Source organism: Piliocolobus tephrosceles, chromosome 8 (genome assembly GCF_002776525.5).
Source record: "Piliocolobus tephrosceles isolate RC106 chromosome 8, ASM277652v3, whole genome shotgun sequence".
NCBI classification, from domain to species: domain Eukaryota; kingdom Metazoa; phylum Chordata; class Mammalia; order Primates; family Cercopithecidae; genus Piliocolobus; species Piliocolobus tephrosceles.
In genome coordinates, this window is record NC_045441.1 from 9,283,238 (window position 1) to 9,308,287 (window position 25,050).

General features: G+C 57.7%; 2 protein-coding genes across 4 annotated transcripts in view; one reads left to right on the forward strand and one right to left on the reverse strand.

Moving 5' to 3' along the window:
- Positions 1-8,999, reverse strand: part of TSC22D4 (TSC22 domain family member 4) — a 12,964-nt gene extending 3,965 nt beyond the window's left edge. Inside the window, exons 1-3 of the mRNA XM_023197201.1 lie at positions 8,409-8,999; positions 6,947-7,977; positions 3,921-4,087 (exon numbers count right to left, since the gene is read on the reverse strand). Of these exons, the coding sequence (XP_023052969.1) occupies positions 3,921-4,087; positions 6,947-7,708 (929 nt within the window). The 5' untranslated portion in view covers positions 7,709-7,977; positions 8,409-8,999. The remainder of the gene's footprint in view (positions 1-3,920; positions 4,088-6,946; positions 7,978-8,408) is intronic.
- A 3,991-nt stretch (positions 9,000-12,990) lies between these two features.
- Positions 12,991-24,595, forward strand: NYAP1 (neuronal tyrosine phosphorylated phosphoinositide-3-kinase adaptor 1). Of its 3 annotated transcripts, XM_023197198.1 has the most exons (8): positions 12,991-13,476; positions 14,078-14,167; positions 14,723-14,874; positions 16,312-16,673; positions 17,648-19,162; positions 20,018-20,233; positions 20,491-20,600; positions 23,432-24,471. In XM_023197198.1, the coding sequence occupies exons 3-8, from the start codon at positions 14,807-14,809 to the stop codon at positions 23,696-23,698; spliced, it is 2,538 nt and encodes an 845-aa protein (XP_023052966.1). In that variant the 5' UTR covers positions 12,991-13,476; positions 14,078-14,167; positions 14,723-14,806; the 3' UTR covers positions 23,699-24,471. The 3 variants fall into 3 exon arrangements, with proteins under 3 accessions (XP_023052966.1, XP_023052967.1, XP_023052968.1); XM_023197199.1 differs by lacking the exon at positions 14,078-14,167 and having other exon boundaries at positions 12,992-13,476; positions 20,021-20,233; positions 23,432-24,595; XM_023197200.1 differs by lacking the exons at positions 12,991-13,476; positions 23,432-24,471 and adding an exon at positions 23,221-23,423 and having other exon boundaries at positions 13,749-14,874.
- The last annotated feature ends 455 nt before the right edge of the window (positions 24,596-25,050 follow it).

Below are 25,050 nucleotides of genomic sequence, written 5' to 3' on the forward strand. Positions count from 1 at the left end.
CCTGCCTCAGCCTCCAGAGTAGCTGAGATTACAGGCATGCGCCACCACGCCCAGCTAATTTTTGTATTTTTAGTAGAGATGGGGTTTCACCATGTTGGCCAGGCTGGTCTCCAACTCCTGACCTCGTGATCCGCCCACCTCAACCTCCCAAAATGCTGGGATTACAGGTGTGAGCCACCGCGCCCAACCTCCATTGGAACATTCTAACACACACTTCAAGGGACCAGGACTCTGGCAACGCAGGCCCTCCCCTTTAGGACCCCAGAGTGAGAGGTTGTGGGCACTGTGCTAGAATTCTTTGACAGGGTCCGGGGAGGAAAGTAGGGGCTGCTGAGACAGGATCTACCTCCACCACAAGCCCAAAAGCAAGTGTGTGTGGATTAGAAAATGCCCCTTTCTTCAAGACCCTTGATGCCATCTTCCGGAAAACTGTCGTGACTTCCAGCACTGACTGTGATTTCAAATATGAGTGGCACCCCCTGGAGTTATGCAGTGTGTGACATGCACAGTGGGAGACTTAGCCCTGTAGGACTCTCGGTCCCGGGGCAGGGACAGCCGTAGAAGCTGGTCTTCCTCTTTCAGGGTCAAATAAAACAGCCTCAACATGAAGATGGGATAAAAAGCAGGACACCTGGGAGAAATGGGGAGCCTGGGATCTTGGGGACAGGGGCCAGCCCTGTATACTCTCCAGTGAGTTCAGGGGATCCCCCAGAGCCTAGGCGTGGGACCAAGAAAGTATCATCCAGCTGTCCTGTCTTTATGCTCTCCCGGATCTGTGGTGTCTTTGGGGCGGGGCTGGGGAGGTCAGGGAGCGGGAAGGGGGGTTGGCTCCCTGCCCTGCTTGGGAGAGCTGTCCCTGACTGTCCTAGAGAGAAAGGACATCATAGGCCATTGCCGCCACCTCTTTGCTTGGGACACAGGCATCCCAGTAGGATAGTGGAGAAAGTGGCTTTGAGGTTGGACCCAGGCTCCAACTGCAGTCCAGCCACTTAAACTAGCTGGGTGGCCCTGGGCAAGTTTCTAAAACCCTCCTGGCCAGGCATGGTGGATCATGCCTAATCCCAACACTTTGGGAGGCAGAGGTGGGTGGATCACCTGAGGTCAGGAGTTTGAGACCAGCCCGGCCAACACGGTGAAACCCCATTTCTACTAAAAATACAAAAATTAGCTGGGCGTGGTGGCGGGCACCTGTAGTCCCAGCTACTCAGGGGGCTGAGCCAGGAGAATCGGTTAAACCCGGGAGGCGGAGATTGCAGTGAGCCAAGACCATGCCACTGCATTGCAGCCTGGGACACAGAGCAAGACTCCATCAAAAGAAAAACAAAAAACAAAAAAAAGACAACAACAACAACAAAAAACCCTCCTTCTCTGAGTTTCAGATACTTCATCTAGCAAGTGGGAGAACGGAACTGCTTTTTAGGATTACAAGGGATAAGGCAGTACTGGACCCAGGGGAGGTACTGGATAAATAAATGTATCTTTTCTTTCCCAAGTCCCTGGGATCCATTCCCTATAATGCCTGGATCCCGTGGGCCGGCCACTGCCGCCACCCCCAATTCCTTCCATCCACTTCTTCACACTTAACCAACTACCTCCCACCTGCAAAGAGGGGACAAGGATTTCCAGCCCCAGGGCATGTGAGCATTCTAGATTCATCTGCACCCTCTGTTCACCCATCCCCAGATTCAGGGACTGGTCAGGCGTCCCCAACTCCCTCCCTGTGATCCAGGCAATGAACATCTCAGCCCACCTGCCCTCTTAAGAGGGAGGTCCCAGGCCACTGGGACCCTGTTCTGCCAGCTCTGTGCACACCAGAAAGGAGAGGTGGGGTCTACACGTCCCATTCCTAGGGGGCAGGGGGTGGCCCAACCCAAACCCACCAGCTTGGCAGGGTGTGGCTTGAGGGGCTGGGCTGGGACAGATCCCTAAGAGCCTTGGAGCACAGCAGGGTGAAGTGGAGGCTGGGAACCGGACTGATCAGATTGGGGTGTCCAGGGAGGGGGTGGGACGGAGAGGGGTGGGACAGAGGAAGGCAGGGAGGGAGGGGACAGGGGAAAGACGGAGGCCTCAGGAGGTTGAATCCTCTAAGACAGAGACAGCAGGAGGCTGGGCTGTGAACTCAACAGGGGTGGGGAGGGACGGGGAGTCCTCTAGCCAGGGAACCTCCCAAGTGGGAGAGGGAGAGGGCGGGAAACGCTGAGAATAGCAGTGATGGGGGCAGGTGACTCTCCCAACCCTGGCTGACCTCACACCTGGCACATTCCTGAGTGGGAATGGGGCGTGCAGAAGCCACCGTGTCCTGCCCAGCCCCACCCAGCCCCGCCTAGCACTGGCACCCTTGCCCTCCATCACACCAGCTCCTGGCCACTCCCTTTGCCAGGTCCCTATCCTCCCCAAAGCTGCAGGACCCTGTCAGTGGTGGGCTTGAGTACCTGATCCCAGCGAGCGGCCCCGGATCTGGGGAGGACAGGAAGGAGCAACTCCCATCTGGAATAGGTCCCTCAGGCACCCACTCACCCACTCTCGAAGCCCCACCCCCAATTTCCTTCTAAGCAGGAAGTCCCTCCCCTTGAAAACCTCCTACGGGAAGTCCCACTCCTCCCTCCAAAAGAAAAACGGTGACTCCCCAGCCCTTCTGCCCGGTTCCTATCAGTCCCCGGCCAGAAGCAGTCAGAAGCATATCTCTGACTCACGATTCTGGGCCTCCCTTTTCAGCTTGCTGGCTTTCTTAGGAACGGTGACACCTGGCCCTGAAAACCCACCCAACAGAGCACTTTCCCCTAAAGGGTGAACCCCAGAAAGTCGCTCTCTGCAGTGCCGTCCCTGCCCCTTTGCCATTCCTAGCTCTGACTCTGTTCCTAGCTGGCCCATCTTAGGGACTCGCTTTCTCGGTTCTAGAAATCCTAGGATCCTAAAGTAGACCCTGTGGGCTATCAGGATGTCACAGTCCATGCATGCTGTTAGGGAGTCCCAGTCCTTTGTTAGGAGAGGAAGAGGGAGATGGAACTGAGACGAAACTGATTTCCATTCTTTTTCAGTTCTTTTTTTTTTTTTTTTTTGAGGCGGAGTCTCGCTCTGTCACCCAGGCTGGAGTGCAGTTGTGTGATCTCAGCTCACTGCACCCTGCACCCTCTGCCTCCCGGGTTCAAGTGATTCTCCTGCCTCAGCCTCCTGAGTAGCTGGGATTACAGGCACATACCACCACACCCGGCTAATTTTTGTATTTTTAGTACAGACAGGGTTTCACCGTGTTGGCAAGGCTGGTCTTGAACTCCTGACCTCAGGTGATCTGCCCACTTCAGCCTCCTAAAGTGCTGGGATTACAGGCATGAGCCACCGTGCCCAGCCTACTTCCTTTATATATACGTGTGTGTGTGTGTGTGTGTATCTGTATCTATATATATGCTATTTTCTTTCTTTCTTTCTTTCTTTTTCTTTTTAGAGATGAGGTCTCACTATATTGCCAGGGTTTGGTCTTGAACTCCTGGCCTCAAGCAGTTCTCCTGCCCGGGCCTCCCAAAGCACTGTGAGTACAGGCGGGAGCCACTGCGCCCCGGCCTGATTTGCTATTCTGTCTAGAGCACGCATTTGCCAGTGGGTTCCTGGGGTTGGCCAGATGATCTCTAAATCTGCAAGAGCTCTGGAATCTGACAACAATGAGTCCCTTCAGACTCTAAAAAAGTCTGTGACCTGACAGTTCTGAGCCAGGGAGTCCCACCCAGCCCTCTCCACAGAGAGGGAGTGGGTCCGAAATCATCTGTGTGCAGTGGTTATGCCCAGGCCAGGTTTCTCTGTCTAAGAGTCCCTCTCCAACTTCAACCTGGGGGAAGGATGCCTACCGGGCAGTTTCTCACAGCTATCCCAGGTGCTGGGCAGCGAACCTGAACCCCATGCCCCACCGCCCCACGAAGCCCACCTACCTATCATCATCGCTGTCTAGGTGACCACTGATGGCCAACATGGAGTGGGCCAGGCTGAATTTCTGAGCTGCTACTGCTCCGAAGGGGTCTGGAGATTTGTGAACCAGGCTGGCGTCATGGGCGAAGTAGAGGGCCGGGGAGCTGGGGCGAGAGTCGAGTGGGGGCACCTGGAGGCGGAGAGGTAGGAACCATCACGTGAAAAGAGAAGAGAAAGGAACCAGCTGCCTTACAACTTGTCTATTAGCCTTCCTCCCTCTCCACGTTTCCACTCCCTTTGGAGGACCCAGGAGTCCTGTCCCCGCAGCCCTTCCCTCCTCCAGCTCTGGAGAAGGCATTAGGCAGGTACTAGAAGCAAGAAATGGGTCAACCTGAGGAATGGGAGGAGTGGTGTATGGGACATTAGAGAGGGTCTCCCGAGTGGGAGGAGTGGGGGACTGACGGAAGAACCGAGAATAGACTCCAAAGTCCCTGCTCCCCCTGGGCCGGGACCCTAAACAGAGGCTACTCAGAGTGTCTGCCTTCTTTTATGTTTTATTTTATTTTTTTGAGACAGTCTCACTCTGTCAGCCAGGCTGGAGTGCAGTAGCACAATCATGACTCACTGCAGCCTCGAATTCCTGGATTTAAGCGATCCTCCAGCCTCAGCCACCCGAGTAGCTGGGACTACATGCGTGCACCACCGTAACTGGCTAATTTTTTATTTTTTGTTACCACAGGGTCTCAGTATGTTGTCCCTGCTGGTCTCAAACTCCTGGGCTCAAGTGATCCTCTCGCCTCAGCCTCCCAAAGTGCTGGGAGAATAAGCCACCGCTCCCAGCCTGTGCCTTTGCTGGAGTCTCGCTCTGTCACCCATGCTGGAGTGCAATGATGTGATCTTGGCTCACTGCAACCTCTGCCTTCCGGGTTACAGTGATTCTCCTGCCTCAGTCTCCTGAGTAGCCGGGACTACTGGCGCCCGCCATCACACCTGGCAAATTTTTCTATTTTTAGTAGAGACAACGGGGTTTTACCATGTTGGCCAGGCTGGTCTTGAACTCCTGACCTCAAGTGATCTGCCCGCCTCTGCCTCCCAAAGTGCTGGGATTATAGGTGTGAGCCACTGCACCCAGGCTGCCTTCTTAAAATGACTCCAATGTCACCTCTTAGAGAGGTATTTCCCCATCATTCATTGGTCCACTGAACTGTTTCATTTTTTTATAGCACCTAACATTATCTGAAATTAAAGTATTTATTGTGTCTCTCCCCGGCTAGAAGGTCAGTTTGCTCAGTAGCTATTTGTAGAATGAATGGATCCTCAGAAACTGCTCCTCCATCCACTCACCCACCCCTCACTCTCGCCTCCCCTCTCAAACTTCTCGGACTCAGGTGGAATTCTGCTCCTGTGCTCTGCCCTGGGGTTGGTGGGGGCTGCTTGTGGAGCTGGGGGGAGGCGGAGCCTGGGCGTGGACCTGCATAGCCCAACAGGCGCTGGGGGCGGCAGCAAAAAGGGCGGGGGCGACAGGAACCTGACAAGACGCCTCTGTGAGGCCCCGGGAGGCCCCAGCTTCTCAGAAAAGCCAAGAACAGAGAGTCCAGGGTGGTTAGAGGGACAGAGCAGAGGAAGGGGGCCCAGGTGGTGTCCCCTGGCCATTCTCCACCACTCCCCTCTGTTAAGAGGGAGAAGAGGCATGAGGGGATGTGGAAGGGAGACAGACTTTTGGGCAGGGAAATAGCAAAACAGTTACGTGCAAACAGCAGACCGTCAGGAGGTGGGGGAAAGCTGGGGAGTAGGGGGCACTGGAGAGAGACAGGCAGGGTCTGTGGCCCCAAGAGAAGCTCAGGCCAGGCTTAAGGACAGAGAGCAGGGAAGCTGGAGGCCAAGGGGGTTTGCTTTGGAAGAGTCTGGGGACAGCACCGGAAGAGAAACAGCATCTCCTCCCCTGGGGTGGGTGCTGAACGCAGGAGTTCAAGAAGAGTTGGGCAGGGAGGGGGTGGGGGGTGGGTGGAAGGGGCGGCACGGGGGGCGGGAGCTTGGGGCCCGGGGGGGGTGGGGGGGAGCCAGTCCTGACCGGTCCTGACAGGACCCAGACATCCAGTCCCAGGTTATTTTTATACTGTGGTTTGTGCCCAAGGCCAGAAAGGGGAAAGAGTTCGCATCCTCACACTCTCTGCCTTTCCCCAGCCCTCCGAGGTGTTATATTCTCCCCGCAGGACAGAAGTATCCCACCCTCTTGTCTCTGGCTGCTCACCCCCACCACGCGGACCCAGGCGTGCTGCCCCCTCAGCCCGGACTCGTTCCTCTTTTGGAGACAGGAAGGAGAAAGAGTATGAGACTGAACTCCTTCTGGGGCTTTTCTCTCCCACTCCATGGTGGTCACCCTCGAGTTATCAATCACAGAGAGGCTCAGATGGAGGGAGTTGAGACAGACAGATCAACCAGCAAGCCCCCTCCCCATCCCTGAGAGGTGTTCCCCCCACCCAATTTCTCAGTGACACTTGGCTTACAGCAAAGCTGGAGGTAGGACTCAGATGGGTGGCTGGGGGAAAAGAAAGACCCCTACATTCAGGACGGGGCTGCAGTGCAGAGACTAGCAGCGCGCAAGGCCTACCTTTTACCTTTCCGCCCCAAATCCTGGCAGCTCCTCCCCCAGGGACCCAGCTACCCAGCTGGGGCCTCCACCCTCATCACCTAGAGACAGAGGGGCTGAGACCAAGACAGAAGAAGGCCTGGTGAGGGGGCCACATATGCTATAGGCTACATGAGGACCAAGACAGAGAATCAGAGGCCAGGGAGAAAGAGAGAGGGTGCAGAAAAACAGGAAGGAGGCTGAAACAGAAAATGAAGGACGAGGAAGGGGCTTCAGAGTGACCTGGCAGGCACAGAGAAGAGGGCTGTCTGATCTGATAGACAAGTAATGGAGGAGGGGGAGGGGGGGGGGGGGGGGGGGGGGGGGGGGGGGGGGGGGAGGAGGAGGAGTGGGAGGAGGGAGGCCCAAGATAGAGGTTAGGCCAGAGCTGATGGGCCAGCCCTAGAACCCAGGTCTTACCTGCCCCATCTCCTCTGGAGCACCCAACTCCATCCGCAGCCGCATGTCTACAGCTTTCCTCCGGGACAGTGGAGGGGTCCTGGTCCCTGAGCCCCCAGCCTCTGCTTCCACCCTCAGAGAGGGCAGGGGCGTGGCAGCCCGGGATGTGCCCGCACTCTCACCGGTCCCAGGCTCTGGGGGGCGCTGCTGGGGTGGGGAGGCCGACAGTGGGGGCGTCTCTGCCTTGGCTTTGCCGGGCACCACCAGCTGGCCCAGTCCCCCAGTGAAGGAGCGGGCCTGAGGTCCGGGAGAGGTGGGGGGTGGACGGAGCCAGGAGGTGGGGCCCTGAGACAGGCCTGACTGTGGGGTGGGGGTGCCCAGGCCAAGGCTGGCCAGCTCCAACCTGGAATCCAAAGATCTGCCCCCGGCGCCCCCTGAGGCCCCTCGAATTCCCTCCAGGAGTCGGCCGAAGCTATGGGGCTCCAGGTCTCGCTCATAAACATCCACACACGTCCAGCGACCACGGCGATAAGGCTCTCCCAGGCCGTGGGGCAGCTTCACCACCCGAAAACGGGAGGAGGGGGCCCCAGGTGGTGGGGAGCCATTCCGGGGGGTGCCCTTGCCCCCCGGATCGGGGCTGGGCTCCCCACTGGGTAGGCGGGGCAGGGGCCCGGTTGGGGGCTGTGGAGTAGGGGGATCTGAAGTCCCTGGGCTCCCCGGGCCCTCATAGTCTGTGGTGACGCTGGTAATTTGGAAACTACTCTTCTTCTTGCCCCCGCTCATGGTCCCTGGGGCTCAGGGCTGGGCCAAGGTTGGGGGTGGGTTGGGACTCCTTGAAGGGACTCAGGCACCCCTGGAACAAGGGGGCCACATGGCGGGGGCATCCAGGCCCCTGGGGACGTCTGGGTCCGACATGGCAGGAGGGCCTGGTGGGAACCCGGGGTGCCTGCTGGGTGAGGGGAGAAGAGGAGAGGGGAGGCGGCGGGAGGGGGGAGCAGGGGCAGGTTTTTCCTGCTGCTGTTGCTGCTGAACTCCAGAGCTGAGTTTGCAAACTGGAAAAAGAGGGAGAGAGAGAGTGTGTGTGTGTGTCTGTGTGTGTGAAACCAGTGGGCAGGCCACCTCCGGGGCTTCCTCTCCGGGGAGCAGAGTGGGGGAAGGGGAAACCGTCAGAGACCCGGAGACAGGCAAGAGATGACAGAGACCAGGGCAGAGGGGACCAGATCCAAGAAGGCGCTCAGAGTAGGAAGAGGCAGATGAGTCCCAGAGTTGGGCATTTCTCGTCTGAGATTCTGACTCAGGGGGCGGGTATTGTCCCAAGAGCTTGGACTCCAAGGCCTGGGAGAACCGGGCTGAAGCAGCTCCCCAGCCTGGCCCGGCCACTCAGAGAGACCTCTCCTGGGCCTCGAGCCCACCCCAGCTCCCACATCCCAGGGGCAGGCCCTGCCCGGCTACCCCCAGCGCCCCACCCAGCCCCGAAGCCTACCTCTGGGGCCTCGGCCACTGATCTGAGCCTGAGGGTCCCGGCGCCTAAGAGGTCGGGTTGTGCGTTCCCTGGGGCCTTCTGGCCACGGGGAGTGGCGGGGCACGCAGGCGGCGATCAGAGGTTGCCCCGTCCTCTCCGGGGGCCTCAGCTCATCCTGCGAGGCATCTCCGAGGAAAGTTTGCTCTCCGGAAAAGAAGGAACCCGCGCCTCCTCCGAGGAGCCCAGGAGCGGCCGCTGAAGCCCCAAGGGTCTGGAGACTGATGTGGGAGAGGGCGGTCGAGCCCCCCGCTGCTCCCGGTGGCAGCCAGCGAGTGGGTGTCTCGAGTCTCCTCCCGCGTGGCCCCGCTGGGTCCGTGTCTCCGCTCCTCCGCTCGGGTCTCTGCCTCTCCGTCTTTCTCTTTCTGGGCTGTTGACAACCCCCACACCAGGAAGTCCTGCCTCCTCGGGCCTGCTGACTGCTCCTCTCCTCCTCCTCCTCCTCCTCCTTCCCCTCTTCCTCCCCTTCCTCCTCCCTCCCTCCCTCCTGGGGCTTCCCGCCAGCTGGCCCGGGGCCAGGCCTGCCACAGCCGCTGCTGTTGCAGTTGCTGCAGCCACTGCTTAGGCTGCTGCTCCTGGGGGCCCCAAACAGACTTTCTTAACCCCACACCTGCCGGGCCCCAGCCCCACTCTTGCAGGGAGGGGCTGCAGAGGGCGGGGCTCGGGGAGAAAGGGAGGAGCTTGCAGGGAGGCGAGGGATTCCCTTACTTGTAGTCAGTTGCTGCCATTGGCCTAGAGACACACAGAAGAAACGGAAGGCACAGGCCGGGAGGTGTGCTGGATGCCCACCCAGAAGTGCCCAGTCCCTGCTGTGGGGCGGCTGTGGCTGTCATTCTCCTTTGGTTTTCACAGCAACTGCATGAGGAAGGTACTATTATTCCCCCCATTCCTTATTTTTAAAAGTGGATTATTGCCGGACCCCGGTGGGAGCTCATGCCTGTAATCCCCGCACTTTGGGAGGTCGAGGAAGGAGGATCGCTTGAGACCAGTTTGGACAATATAATAGCAAGACCTCGTCTCTACAAAAAAAAAAAAGAATGACTGAAGAAAAAAAAAAAAGCTGGGCATGGTGATGTGCACCTATAATTCCAGCTACTCAAAGGCTGAGGTGGGAGGATCCCTTGAGCCCAGGAGTTTGTAACCAGCCTGGGCAATATAGCGAGATCCCCATCTCTACAAAAAATTTTTTAAAAAGTACTTTGGGAGGCCAAGGCGGGCGGATCACGAGGTCAAGAGATTGAGACCATCCTGGCCAACATGGTGAAACCCCATCTCTACTAAAAATATAAAAATTAGCCAGGTGTGATGGCACGCACCTGTAGTCCCAGCTACTCAGGGGGCAGGAGAATCACTTGAACCTGGGAGGCGGAGGTTGCGGTGAGTATAGATCATGCCACTGCACTCCAGCCTGGCGATTAGAGCGAGACTCCATCTTAAAAAAAAAAAAAAAAAGCTGAGTGTGGTGATGTATACCTGTAGTCCCAGCTACTCAGGAGGTTGTGAGGCAGGAGAATCTCTTGAGCCCAGGAGGTTGAGGATGCAGTGAGCCTACATTGTGCCACTGCACTCCAACCTGGGCAACAGAATGAGACCATGTCTCACCAAAAAAAAAAAAAAAAAGTGGATTATTATGAAAATTTTCAAACATGCCACGCAGACATGGGGAGACCATGCAAACTCCACATGGATGGTGGTCCCAGCCCAAAATCAAATTTTAAAAAATCATCAACGTTATAATGAAATGACATTCAATGAAATTACATGTAAGGGCCAGCTGTATTTTGCTGGACTATTTGAGATCAAATTCTGGATGTTATACTATTCCCCTTTCCCCCAACCACCCCCCCTTTTTTTTAGAGACAGGCGCTCGCTCTCTCTCGCTCTCTCTCTTTCTGTTGCCCAGGATGGAGTGCAGTGGTGTGATCATAGCTCACCACAGCCTGGAACTCCTGGGCTCAAGCCATGCTCCTGCCTCAGCCTCCCAAGTAGCTAGGACTTTAGATGCACACCACCACAACCAGCTAATTTTTAAATTTTTGTAGAGATGGGAGCTCTCACTATGTTGCCCAGTATGGTCTCAAACTCCTGGCTTCAGTTGGTCCTCCTGCCTCAGCCTACCAAGTAGCTGGGACACGCACTACTACACCTGGCTAAATTTCTTTAAAAAAAATTTTTTTTTTTTTGGTAGAGATGGGGGTCTTGCAATGTTGCCCAGGGTCATCTTGAACTCCTGGCCTCAAGTGATCCTCCTGCTTCTGCCTCCCTAGTAGCTGGGACCACAAGTGTACACCACCACACCTGTCTAATTTTTTAGTTTTCATAGAGACAGGGTCTTACTATGTTGCCCAGGCTGGCCTCAAATGATTCTCCCTCCTGGGCCTCCCAAAAAGCTGACATTACAGGTGTGAGCCATGGTGCCTGGCCTCAGGGAAATTTCTAACCCCTCTTTAGGGTTAGGTAAAAATAAAACAATGGAATACCTACCCTCGTTATGTATTTGTTCTGTATCTCTTTGTTAGAAACATCCACACTCCTGTTTCTCTCCCTTAAGCCATAGCAACAATGACTGCCATAGCCCAGGTCTGTGAACCTCCCAAGTAGTGATGTCTGGGAGGCAGCCTCCCGCCTGCTCCCTACCCCTCCAGACTGCATCCCTCTGTCCCTTACAGAACCTTTTCTCTAGCAACATTCAGAACACGGCCTTGTCCCTCAGTCCCCAGGCTCTCCTTCCATCTTGCTGACTTGCTACAAACTATTCAAAAATTATCTTTGGGCAATCCCTTTCTCTGCCTCAGGCACTGGTATCTGAGTCTAGAGGCCCTGGCACATTGTTGACCTCTGCAGAAATGTTTGTTGAGTGAATAATATGTACAAATTTTTATGTCTTAATTTAATTTAATTTAATTTGAGATGAAGCCTCGCTCTGTCACCCAAGCTGCAGTGCAGTGCCATGATCTCAGCGCACTGCAACCTCCGCCTCCCAGGTTGCGATCCTCCTGCCTCAGCCTCCCGGGTAGCTAAGATTGTAGGCACCCGCCACCACGCCCAGCTAATTTTTGTATTTTTAGTAGAGATGGCGGGGGGCGGGGGGGTCTCATCATGTTGGCCAGGCTGGTCTCGAACTCCTGACCTCAAGTGATCTGCATGCCTCAGCCTCCCGAAGTGCTGGCATTACAGTCGTGAGCCACTGCTCTCGGCCTATACATATAAACTAATCATACTAAAGGTATAAATGTGAAATGGGTTTTAAGTGTTTTAGTATTTCCCTCCCCTGGGAGCATTCTTAATAGCCTTTAATATGTAGGACCCTTTACAATTTACAAGGCACTTTGGTATTATTTTACTACCCCTCCCCTGCCAACAAAGAATGGACTAAAGCCAGCTTGTCCAACTGCACGGGCAGCTTGTGGCTCAGGACAAATTCGTAAACTTTCTTAAAACATTAGGAGTTTGAGTTTTTTGTTTTTTGTTTTGTTTTGTTTTTTTCTGAGGCAAAAGTCTTACTCTCTCCCCTAGGCTGGAATGCAGTGGCCTGATCTCAGCTCGCTGCAACCTCTACCTCCCAGGTCAAGCGATTCTCCTGCTTTGGCCTCCTGAGTAGCTAGGATTACAGGCGCACACCACCATGCCAAGCTTATTTTTTCTATTTTTAGTAGACACGCGGTTTTGCCACATTGGCCAGGCTGGTCTCAAACTTCTGATGTCAGGTGACCCACCAGCCTCGGCCTCACAAAGTCCTGGGATTACAGGCATGAGCCACCGCGCCCGGCCAGTGTTAAGAGTATTTTATGTGTGGCTCAAGACAAATTCTTCTTCCAATGTGGTCCAGAGAGGTCAAAAAAGTGGACATGCCTGGACTAAAGCATCTCTCAGAGAGGTTGCACGATCTGCCTAAAGCCACACAGCAAGTTTGCAAAGACGCTGCCATGGAAAGTAGCATTCGCAGGCTCCAGGGATTAGGCCGTGCCTATCTTTTCCATGCCCATTTTCCAGCCAATGGAAGGTACAACTGAGGTCTTCTCGAGCTGATTTACCCCCGCTACAGAGCTGTGCGCCCAAGGGATTTCAGAGGGAGTTATTTCTAGGGGAGATGATGAGAAAAGTGATGGGCGGGGAGGTCGAGGTCACGTCCCGCAGCGGCCCCCTGACAGTGCCAGGGTGCTGGCCACACTCAGAGGTCGACCCTGGTCGTTGCGAGCGGCGCCGGGGGAGTCAAAGGTCATGAGAGGAGGACTCGGACCACGGGGGCGGACGGCTTTGAGCCCAGACGGTGGAACGAGATCCGGGCACCCCCGGGAGGCTGCAGGGGGAGGCGGCCGATTCCCCCGCGAGCCAACTCAGGTGCTCTCCTGGCACCTGGGGGCGGCGGGGAAAGGGGGCGCGGCCGCCGAAGCACGCCCCCTGCTGGGCTGAGCCGCCTCCCGTCCAGTTCCCTACCCTCGGAGCCCCTCGGCCCGGAAAGCGGCACCCCCTGGCGGCCTCGGCGCCTCACTGCACCCCGGGCCCCGCAGCCGCAGCCTCGGCCCCGGCCCGATGCTGGGTGCCGACCCAGGGCGCGCTGGGCGCACGGGGTGCACGGGGTGCACTGGGCGGCGGCGCGGGCCCCAGGCTGCCGCTGGGGGGCGCCGCTGCACGCCGATCCGCCGGGGCGGGGGAGACCGAACTCAGCACCGCCCGGCTGGGCAGGGGCGAGGGACGACGAGGAGTAGACACCCCAAGACCGCGACGGGCTGGCCCCGGGCCCCAGCGCCCCACGACCTTCCTCCGAATCTGTCCCCGCAGGCTCCGCGGCTCCCGCGCCCCGCGCCCCAGCCCCGCGGCCCCGCGCCCCACGGCCTCTCCCGTTCCGTCCTTGGAGGGTGTGGAAGGGTGGGTTTGGGGCCGGGGGCGGGTCTGGGGGCGGACCCGGAGGCGGGGCTGTCTCTGCGGCAGGGCCCAGCTTCGCTCCCCCCGGTCTGTCTCTGTCTCTCCTCCTCCCTCCTCCTGCTCCGGGCGGAGCCCGGCATGGGGGGGCCGGCGCCCGGCAGGCCAGGTACGGTGATGGAGAAACTGGGGAGGCTTGGTGCAGGAAGGTTGGGGTGGGGGGACAAGGGACAGGGAGGATTGGCGGAGCGAAAGGCGGAGAAGCCCAGGGTAGCAGGACAAGGGGAAGGGGAGGGGTGCCAGGAACCTGGGGCCCTTGGATGGAGAAGGGGGATGAAGCAGGCCAGGTTTGGAACAGGGGAAGGGGGAGGACGGCTGTAAGGAGGGGCGCCTGGGAGAAGTGAGGCTGAAGGCGAAAAGAAGAGTGTAGGTTTGGGGGAAGGAAAACCGGAGCAGGTATGGAGGCCGCAGCCCAGAAGGTAGCAATGGGGCCAGACTGGAGCCCCCCGGGTGGGATTGAGGGGCGGGGACTGGAAGAGGAAAACCGGGGGCCTCCCAAATCCTGGAGGAAGAAGAAGGTGATTGGGGCCATCAGCGAGGGAGGGAGGCAGAGACCAAACCATTGCTAAAGGGCCAGGGAGCCAGAATCGGGGTGGACCAAGGCCCAGGCCCGGGGAAGGACTGGAAGGGGAGGAAGGCAGGCAGTGGAGATAGATGGATGGGTGGTATTTTAGATACCCAACTCAGGGTGTCTCCCATCCTTCCTTCAGCGTCCCCACCCTGCCCTCATAAGATCCCCGCTACAGCCCAAGATGGGAGGGAGAGTCTGACCATCTCCCCTTTCCCCGGTGGGGTGCAATGTACGCAAGTAGGCCCTGGGCATAACTCTTTGCCTGTAGGTGTGTCCGGTTCCGTGTAGCAGATTTGTGTGTGTCTGGAGGTCTGTGTGTGTGTCTGTGGGTGTGTCTGTGGGTGTTTATGTCGGTGTGCCTGTCTATCCCTAGGTTTCTGTTTACCTATGCCAATCTCTGTGTCTGGTCCTCTGTCTGTAGATGTGGGTCGGTGGCTCTGTGGTTTGTGTGTCTGAATGTGTACTTGTGTAGCTGAGGGGTTGCAGTCCGTTTGTGGGGCCTGTATGGGTGGTGGATCAGGATGTCTTTACACAAGAAGGGAATCTGTGTTGACCTGGTCGCTCCAGAGCGTGTATTTGTGGCTCTGAACACCTTTGTCGGGGTCTTGTGTCTGTCTATCTGTCTGTGGGTCCTTGAAGCTGTGTTGGGTTTTCTGTCTGTGTTTTCCTCTCTGAGGACCCGAGTCATGTCTCTTCTCCTTTTTCTCTCTTTCATTCATCCCTGGCCCCCACCCATCCCACCTTTCTTTTTTTTCCCTTCTCACCGCCCCCTCCCCCAACCCAGTGGATCCGGGACCCAGGGAGGGCCGCCCCCCGGGCCTGGTGGCACTGAGCAGGGCCCCCCAGCCCCCACCTCCTGCCCCACGAGATGAACCTCCTCTACCGAAAAACCAAGCTGGAGTGGAGGCAGCACAAGGAAGAAGAGGCCAAGAGGAGGTAAGGCTGTGCCCCAGACCGCTCCCTTTCCTTCCGCACCTCTGCCTGCCCCCTCACTGGGCCACAGCCCTTCTCGGGGGCCTGGCAGCCTTGTCATGAGTGAGCTCTCTGATCTCAGAGTCAGTACAGAATGGCCAGGATTGCACACAGATTGTCCTGGCCCAACTCCTGCCCTCCTGGGGGGGGGGGTTTACAGCCCAGGAGCACCCCTTTGATTGTTCCCCATCCCCAGAGGCCCAGGTCACTCCTTCCTGACTCACCTCTGGCCTGTAGCCCTTCTCCTTTCTGCAAATTTGGGGCTGGCTGTGGGCTCTCCTGTCACCTGACCTTGGAAGGGGCAGGCCCCGCCTCCCTCCCAGGGTCTAGGGAAGGGGTCATTTCAGGGGCATCAGAGAACATCCACTTGGCCTCCTCCCAGTTTCCCCTGCGGCAGGAGGCGAGTGGTCAAGTTGTGTGTGTGGTAGGCGGACATGCAGGCTGGGCCTTGCCAAAGAGCCGGGGCAGGGCATGACCCCTGGACCCCTGCATCCCTGTCTGCCTCCCCGCTTGCCCTTCCAGGGACCTGGGGCCTGGCCTCTCCCATCCTTCTCTCCTTCTCCTCTTCACTCCCATTGACTTCACAGCCACTTGGAGCCTGTCATAGCCACCTCCCTTTTCCTTCCTCGCAACTGTGGAGTTTAATTCTTGTTGTTAATTAGATTAATCAGAGTGATCGCTGCAGCGATCTCTCCCTAATGAAGGGCTAGTAGACAGGGCCTTAATGAGCGCCCACCCCACACAGCTCTCCTCTCTTCCCTGCCAGCCGCCCCCCCTCCACTCCCCGCAACCCTCCACTCAGACAGAAGCTCAGGGACAGTGGAATGGAATGGGGGTGAGCCAGGGAGGGTGACAGAGAGAGGACGACACCAGGGGAGAGGGAGGAAGAAGGATGCGCCACGGGAGGGAGGCCGCTCTGGTGCTGGAGGGACACATCCTGCATCTGGGAGAGGAGATGTGCCGTGGGGGTGTAGGTCACAGTGACTGGGCAGGAGGGGACACCAGAGGCCAGGTGTGGTCCAGTGTGAGAGTGAGAGGGGCCGAGGAGCTGTGGGGGCAGGTGTGTCTGTCTGTGTTACCTGGGTGTGTATCTCTATCTCTGCACAAGGCTGTCCACACAGGTGCCCAGGCTGGGATCTGCCAGCCCGAGGGATGCTCCCCTGCAGGCATACTCACCCCTCTTCTCATATCTGCCCCCAACTGCCTTGCCTTTTTAAAGCCCAAGATTCTGCCTGAAGCCCCTTCATTGGTGCCCTGGACCTTCTGGCAACCCTGTCCCCACCCAGGCTCCTGTCCTCCTCCCTGGGAAGCCACAAGGTTGCTGACACCTCTTGGGGTGGAGAAGGCGGAGGCCTAGGTCCGAGGCCCTTCCTCCACTCCATCGTGGCCTTCTCTCCCCAGCTCCAGTAAGGAGGTGGCCCCCGCTGGCTCGGCTGGGCCGGCGGCCGGCCAGGGGCCTGGGGTCCGCGTGCGGGACATCGCCTCGCTACGGCGCTCCCTCAGGATGGGTTTCATGACGATGCCTGCCTCCCAGGAGCACACCCCACACCCCTGCCGCAGCGCCATGGCCCCACGCTCCCTCTCCTGCCACTCGGTGGGCAGCATGGACAGTGTCGGGGGTGGCCCTGGTGGGGGCGGTGGGGGCCTCACAGAGGACAGCAGCATCCGAAGACCCCCTGCCAAGCCCCGGAGACACCCCAGCACCAAGCTCAGCATGGTGGGGCCCGGGTCGGGGGTAGAGACACCCCCCAGCAAGAAAGCAGGTGAGATACCCCCTATCTCTCCCTGGGGTGGAGCTGGGAGCTGGGAGAATCTATTCCAGGCCGGGGGAGGCTTGCCGGGAGGGTTCATTCAGGGAAGAACCAAGGAAGTGGAAGATTCCATTCTCAAAAGGAATTGGGGGGGTCCTTTTGGATGGGCCTGAGATGAACCAACCAAGGGCAGGGGATACTCCCTGAAAAGTTCTTGAGAAAGGCGTGGTGGCCTCGGAGGGACAATGAGGGTAGGAGCTGCGGATTCTGGGGAATACATTAGAAAGACTGAGGACTGTGGGACAGACACGGTGGCTCACGCCCGTAATCCCAGCACTTTTTTTTTATTTTTTTGAGACAGAGTCTCGCTCTGTCGCCCAGGCAGGAGTGCAATGGCATGATCTCAGCTCACTGCATCCTCCACCTCCCAAGTTCGAGCAGTTCTCCTGCCTCAGCCTCCCAGGTAGCTGGGATTACGGGCGTCCATCACCACGCCTGGCTAATTTTTTGTATTTTTAATAGAGTCAGGGTTTCGTCTTGTTGGCCAGGCTGACAAGGCCAGGCTTGCTGGCCTCAGGTAATCCACCCACCTCGGCCTCCCAAAGTGCTGGGATTACAGGCATGAGCCACTGTGCCTGGCCAATTAGTTGATGTTTTGAAAAGACCAAGGGCTGACTAGTAGAAAAGTAACCTACAGCTGGGCATGGTGGCTGATGCCTAGAATCCTAGTGCTTTAGGAGGCCAAGGCAGGAGGATCCCTTGAGCCCAGGAGTTTGGGACCAGTCTGGGCAACATGGCAAGACCTTTCTCTATTAAAAAATAACAAAGAAATGAAGAAACCTTCTGGGGCTGTAAGTTGAGGAATATGGGGAAAATGAAGAGGCAGATATGTCCTTGCAGAGGGGTCAAGGGATCAGAATGGGCTCCTCCCACTTGCTCCCCTCATTAAAAGCCTGGTTTATTTTTCTCTTTCTTGTCCTGTCCAGGCTCACAGAAGCCAACCCCGGAGGGCCGAGAGTCCAGCCGGAAGGTTCCTCCGCAGAAGCCCAGGCGAAGCCCTAACACCCAGCTCTCTGTCTCCTTCGATGAGTCCTGCCCCCCAGGCCCCTCTCCTCGAGGGGGGAACCTGCCTCTTCAGCGCCTCACTAGGGGGTCACGAGTAGCTGGGGACCCTGATGTGGGTGCCCAGGAGGAGCCTGTGTACATTGAGATGGTGGGGGACGTCTTTAGGGGAGGAGGACGAAGTGGAGGAGGCCTGGCTGGGCCCCCTGTTGGGGGAGGGGGCCCGACCCCTCCAGCGGGCGCCGACTCGGACTCTGAAGAGAGTGAGGCCATCTATGAGGAGATGAAGTACCCGCTGCCAGAAGAGGCCGGGGAAGGCCGGGCCAATGGCCCTCCACCATTGATGGCAACATCCCCGCCACAACAGCCTCACGCCCTTCCACCCCATGCCCACCGCCGCCCAGCTTCAGCCCTTCCGAGCCGGAGGGATGGGACGCCCACCAAGACCATTCCTTGTGAAATCCCCCCACCCTTCCCAAACCTCCTTCAGCACCGGCCTCCACTCCTGGCCTTCCACCAAGCCAAGTCTGCTTCCCGAACCCCTGGCGATGGGGTCTCGAGGCTACCTGTCCTCTGCCACTCCAAGGAGCCAGCCGGCTCCACCCCAGCTCCCCAAGTGCCTGCACGGGAGCGGGAGACGCCTCCCCCACCGCCTCCACCTCCTGCTGCCAACCTGCTGCTGCTGGGACCATCAGGCCGGGCCCGGAGCCACTCGACACCGTTGCCACCCCAGGGCTCTGGCCAGCCCCGGGGGGAGCGGGAGCTCCCCAACTCCCACAGCATGATCTGCCCTAAGGCGGCGGGGGCGCCGGCAGCCCCCCCTGCCCCGGCCGCCTTGCTTCCCGGCCCCCCCAAGGACAAGGCCGTGTCTTACACCATGGTGTACTCGGCGGTCAAGGTGACCACGCACTCTGTCCTGCCAGCTGGTCCACCCCTGGGTGTTGGGGAGCCAAAGACGGAGAAGGAGATCTCAGTCCTCCATGGGATGCTGTGTACCAGCTCGAGGCCCCCCATGCCAGGGAAGTCCAGCCCCCACAGTGGGGCCATGGGCGCGGCAGCTGGGGTCCTCCACCACCGCGGCTGCCTGGCCTCCCCCCACAGCCTTCCAGACCCAACTGCAGGCCACCTGACCCCGCTGTGGACCTACCCAGCCACAGCAGCTGGGCTTAAGAGACCCCCTGCCTATGAGAGCCTCAAGGCTGGGGGGGTGCTGAATAAGGGCTGTGGTGTGGGGGCCCCGTCCCCCATGGTCAAGATTCAGCTGCAGGAGCAAGGGACCGATGGGGGTGCTTTTGCCAGCATCTCCTGTGCCCACGTCATCGCCAGTGCAGGGACACCAGAGGAAGAAGAAGAGGAGATGGGCGCCGCGACATTTGGGGCAGGCTGGGCCCTGCAGAGAAAGGTCCTCTATGGAGGGAGAAAAGCAAAGGAGTTGGACAGTGAGTGAGGGGTGGGGAGTGGGGGCTGGCATCAGGGGTGGGGGCAGCTGGGAATGCCTGCGATGGTTTGGGGGAGGTGTTGGAGGGGTTATTTGGAAGTCACAGTCTTGAGTCTGGGATGTTTTCTAGGAGACCAGAGGGGTGGAGGTGAGCAATAGACAGAAAGACTGGGGTCGCCCAGTGTGCGCTGGAGGGGAGGAAGGTCTGGGAGGCAAAGGGGGTCAAATCTGGCCCTGTCCTGCTCTGCTCCCTGCCCCTCCCTTCCTGGGGCTGCAGGGGTGTGTGCTTGTGAGTGTGCGCACCAGGAACTAAACACAGCTGCCTCCCAGCTGTTACCATGGCAACCCATCCAGACAGGAGGGAGAGGAGAGGAGGCCCCTACCGTTGCCTGGCAACGCAATGCTCTGCCAGGCCTCCTCTCAGAGATGAGCTTAGTTCACAGGCAGCCCTTCCCCCTGCCCTCCTCCTTCTGGGCTCAGGAATTGGGATTCTCCCCCTACAGGTCTTGGTCCCAGGGGGATGGTCATTCTGGCCCTAGCTGAAGATGGAGGGGCTTGGAAGCTAAAGCTGGGGTTGGGGAGGCCCCTCTGACCAGGGAAAAGGGTTTGGATGCAGCACATATACATGATTCTCAGCCCCAGGAGATGGTACCAATGGGTGGAAAGGAACGGGTGTATGTGCGTGTGTGTGTGTATGTGTGTGTGTGTTGGGGGAGTGTGAAGGAACCCCATCCCAGCTGTTACTTGCAAAAGGGGCAGTTGTGTCTCCTGGTCCACCCATGCTGCAGCATGTGTGACCGGAGGGACAGAAGGACGCCTCCAATGTGCAGGCACACAGCTTTCCTTGTCATCCCAGCAGAGGTCGAGGATGGTGCCCGGGCCTGGAATGGCAGTGCCGAGGGTCCAGGCAAGGTGGAGCGTGAGGACAGGGGCCCTGTGATATCAGGGATCCCAGTGAGGAGCCAGGGGGCAGAGGGCCTGCTGGCCAGGATCCACCACGGAGACCGAGGAGGGAGCCGCACCGCGCTGCCCATTCCTTGCCAGACCTTCCCTGCCTGCCACCGCAATGGAGGTGATATGGCCTGCACACACCTGTGCACAGTGGGGCTGGCTGGGGGATCCCCTGGGGTCTGGCCGCACCTGTCCTGACTTCCTCTCACCTGTTCATATCCACATCCAGGGCCCTAAATCTTCATACTACATCTCCACCCCCTTTTCCGCCTTGATGAGGCAGGGGCAGCCTGGATCATTCAAGGGCAGGGGACTCGGAACTGGGGGGGGGGGCACCTGAGGCTCCTGCCCTCCTCACTTCTCCTTCTTCCACCTCAGACTTCACGGGAGGCTACCGCCTAGGGCGCTCGGCCTCCACCTCCGGAGTCCGGCAGGTTGCGCTCCACACACCCCGGCCCTGCAGCCAGCCCAGGGATGCCCCGAGCCAGGTGAGGCTTGGTTTTTCTTTTATTTGTGAAGGAGCAGGTGGAGAAGGCTTGGATGTGCAAAGAAAAGCAATAAAGGGGCCAGGGCTGGGCACAGTGGCTCATGCCTGTAATCCCAGCACTTTGGGAGGCCAAGGCAGGAGGGTCACTTGAGGCCAGAAGTTCATTAGCTTGAGCAACATAGTGACACCCTGTCTCTATTTTGTTTTTTTGAAGAAGGCCAGTTGCAGTGGCTCACACCTGTAATCCCAATGCTTTCAGAAGCCAAGGCAAGTAGATTGCTTGAGCCCAGGAGTTCGAGATAAGCCTGGGCCACATAGCGAGACCCCATCTCTATAAAAAATAAAAAATGTAGTCAGGCGTGCCAGCACAAGCCTGTATTTCCAGCTACTCTGGAGGTTGAGGTAGGAAGATGGCTTTACCCTGGGAGGTGGAGGTTGCAGTGAGCCATGATCACGCTACTGCATTCTAGCCTGAGCCACAGAGTGAGACCCTGTCTTAGAAGAAAAAAAAAAAGAAGAAAGAAAGAAAGAGCCAGGCGCGGTGGCTCAAGCCTGTGGTCCCAGCACTTTGGGAGGCCAAGACGGGCAGATCACGAGGTCAGGAGATCGAGACCATCCTGGCTAACACGGTGAAACCCCATCTCTACTGAAAAATACAAAAATCTAGCCGGGCGAGGTGGCGGGTGCCTGTAGTCCCAGCTACTCCGGAGGCTGAGGCAGGAGAATGGCGGGAACCCGGGAGGCGGAGCTTGCAGTGAGCTGAGATCCAGCCACTGCACTCCAGCCTGGGCAAAAGAGCGAGACTCTGTCTCAAAAAAGAAAAAGAAAGAAAGAAAGAGAAGGAAGGAAGGAAGGAAGGAAGGGAGGGAGGGAGGGAGGGAGGGAGGGAGAGGCCAGGCAGGGTGCGGTGGCTTATGCCTGTAATTGCAGCACTTTGGGAGGCCAAGACGGGCAGGCCTCACCTGAGGTCAGGAGTTCGAGACCAGCCTGGCCAACATGGTGAAACACTTTCTCTACTAAAAGTACAAAAATTAGGGCCAGGTGCGGTGGCTCATGCCTGTAATCCCAGCAGTTTGGGAGGCTGAGGTGAGTGGATCACAAGGCCAGGAGTTCGAGACCAGCCTGACCAACATGGTGAAACCCCATCTCTACTAAAAATACAAAAATTAGCCGGGTGTGGTGGCATGCGCCTGTGGTCCCAGCTACTCGGGAGGCTGAGGCAGGAGAATTGCTTGAACCCGGGCGATGGAGGTTGCAGTGAGCCAAGATCACGCCACTGCACTCCAGTGGCCTGGGCAACAGAGAGAGACTCTGTCTCAAAAACAAAAACCAAAAAATCCCACAAAAATTAGCCGGACATTGGGGCAGGCACCCGTAATCCCAGCTACTCGGGAGGCTGAGGCAGGAGAATTGCTTGAACCCGGGAGATGGAGGCTGCAGTGAGGCGAGATCATGCCACTGCACTCCAGCCTGGGCGACAGAGTTAAGACTCTGTCTCAAAAAAAAAAAAAAAAAAAACAAAAACAAAAAACACAAAGAGCCATGCAGGCTGGGACCTGAGCCAATACAGACTAACGGGAACCCAGGAATGAGAGTGAGGGGGTTGGGAGAGGATCTGAGAAGGGTTTGAAGGTTTGCTTAAGATGGGCAGCAAGATAGGGCCCAGCTTGGAGATCAGTCAGGGCTACCACTAGCCAACAGCGCACCTTTGCGCAATTTAGGAAAAAGACCTCCCCACTGGGCACCATGTCTTGTGCCTGTAATCCCAGAACTGTGGGAGGCAGAGATGGCAGGATCGCTTGAACCCAGGAGACTGAGGTTGCAATGAACTGTGATCCCACCGCAGCACTCTATCCTGAGTGTAAGGGCAAGACCCTGTCTCAAAAGAAATAAAAATAAAGAGGTCAAGCATGGTAGCTCACGCCTATAATCCTAGTACTTTGGGAGGCCCAGGCAAGAGAAGTGGTTGAGCCCAGGAATTCTGTACCAGCCTGGGCAACATAGGGAGACCCTGTCTTTACAAAAAATTAAAAAATTATCCAGACAGGTGGTGCGTGCCTGTAGTTCCAGTAACTCTGAAGGCTGAGGCAGGAGAATCACTTGAGCCTGGGAGGTGGAGGCTGCAGTAAGCCATGGTCGTGCCACTGCACTCCAGCCTGGGTGTCAGAGGGAGAACCTGTCAAAAGAAAGAGAGAGAGAGAGAAAGAGAAAAAGAGGAAGGGAGGGACCCTGTCTACCCTTGCCCCAGCTGGGCACAGTAGTTGATACCTGTAATCCCAGTGCTTTGGGAGGCCAAGATGAGAGGATCCTTTGAGGCCAGGAGTTCAAGACCAGGCTTGGCAACAAAGCAAGATCCCATCAATACAAAAATAAAATTTAATTTAATTTTTTAACAATTAGCTGGTGTAATGGTACATGCCTGTAGTCCCAGCTACTTGGGAGGGAGGCTGAAGCTGGAGGATTGCTTGAGTCTAGGAGGTAGAGGCTGCAGTGAGCTATTATTGCACTGCTGCACTCTGGCCTGGGCGACAGAGCCAGACCCTGTCTCAAAAAGACGAAAGAAAGAAAGAAAGAAAGGCATCCCTTCTAGGGGGAGCAACTTACAAAATGCATCTGTCTAGGAAGACTAGGGCGTGACTGGGCCAAAGCTGCGGAAGTTGGATTTCGGCCCCCATGGGCCCCACAGCCAGAGGGAGCCAGCCGAGGCCGTGGAGGGCAAGGAAGGACTTGCTTCTGGGGGAAGACGTGGGTCTAGGCAGTGCGGACCCAGTCCGGTCATGCTGAGGTCTCCGACCCTACCCGCCTTTTCCTTTCTCCCCGTCCGCGGCACAGCCCCACCCCGCGCTGCCGCTGCCGCTGCCCCTGCCGCCCCTGCCGCCCCAGCCGGCCCGCGAACGCGACGGGAAGCTGCTGGAGGTGATCGAGCGCAAGCGCTGCGTATGCAAGGAGATCAAGGCGCGCCACCGCCCGGACCGAGGCCTCTGCAAACAGGAGAGCATGCCTATCCTTCCCAGCTGGCGGCGGGGGCCCGAGCCCCGCAAGTCCGGCACCCCGCCCTGCCGCCGGCAGCACACGGTCCTCTGGGACACCGCCATCTGAGGCGGGCGGGGGTCCTGGGCGCCTGGACTTGGGCGGGGGCGGGCACGCCTGGCTCTCGGGGGAGCCTCGCCTTGAGAGACATTGAAGGACCGTGGGAGAGTGCCAGGGAGAACCCCTGCCCTCCACCCTACCCCCCGGGATGGGGAGAGTCTGCCAGGCCCATTGGGCTTAGGGTGCCAACAGCGCTGCTGAGAAACTTGGAGGAGGAGGAGGGTTTGCTTGAGGTTGGGGCGAGGCGCTCTGGCTGTTCTCCCCGCTGGGCGCTGTATGTCTCTCCTCCTGAACCAAGCCAGAGGTCAGCATGGGGAAGGGAGGAAGGAAGGGATGGGAGGAAGAGGGGGGTGGGTGAGCTCAAAGAGAGGGACTAGAGTGCCAGATGGAGGAGCTCTTTTCTAGAGAGCCGGGAGTTGGGGAGGGGGTATTTATTTTGTTATTTATTTCAGTCTGGAGGGCGATTCTGGGCCCTTCTGACCTACTCCGGAGCCGGGAGTGGAGAATCAGGGCCAAGTTTGCACTCTCCCCAATGCCAATGCCTAAAGGCCCCGCCATCCATGCCACCCCACAGCCAAGGAGGGGTCCGCATGGGGAGTGGACCGAGAGAAGAAGCGGCCCAGGGAAGCAGAGGGCCCAAGACCATTCACAATATTTACAATTTGCCAGAATTTGGTAGTCAGTGTGGCCTGCTCTGAATCAGGCATCTTATTTAGTATTGGGGTGAGGGTCTAGTGCCAGGGATGGGCGGGATGATGGGGGAGGAGGAGGGAAATTTTAGCGGGTGGGGGTGGGTGGGCAGGGTATTTATTTAAATTAAAAAACAAAACACAGAAGAGATGTCAGGAACTTTTTTTTAATTCCTTTCTTTTCAGAATAATATATTAAAAGACTCATGATCCTAAAGCTGGCTTCTTCTATTTCACAGCGTGCTCTGCCATTCTTACACTTGCTCCTTTTCCCATCTTGCCCCTGGTTGGTGGGAGTTGAAGGTTGTGCGGGGAGGGGTGAGTAGCTGTGGCCAAGCCACAGGGTGAGGTGGAGTTCCAGGTAAGTCTTTGAGAATGCACCGGGCCATGACACCATTAGCATTTTTTTGTGTGCACAGAATGTGTTCTTCACATTGCACTGATGCAGAAGGAATATTTGGGCATGAAGCTTGCTTTCAAGTACCTTGTGATCTACTCAGGGAGATAAAAACCCTGAGATAACAATAAACAGTGTTGCAGGAGTAAGAGAGGGGGGACAGGGCCAAGTGTGGTGGCTCACACCTGTAATCCCAGCACTTTGGGAGGCCGAGGTGGGCAGATCACCTGAGGTTAGGAGTTCAAGACCAGCCTGACCAACATGGTAAAACCTCA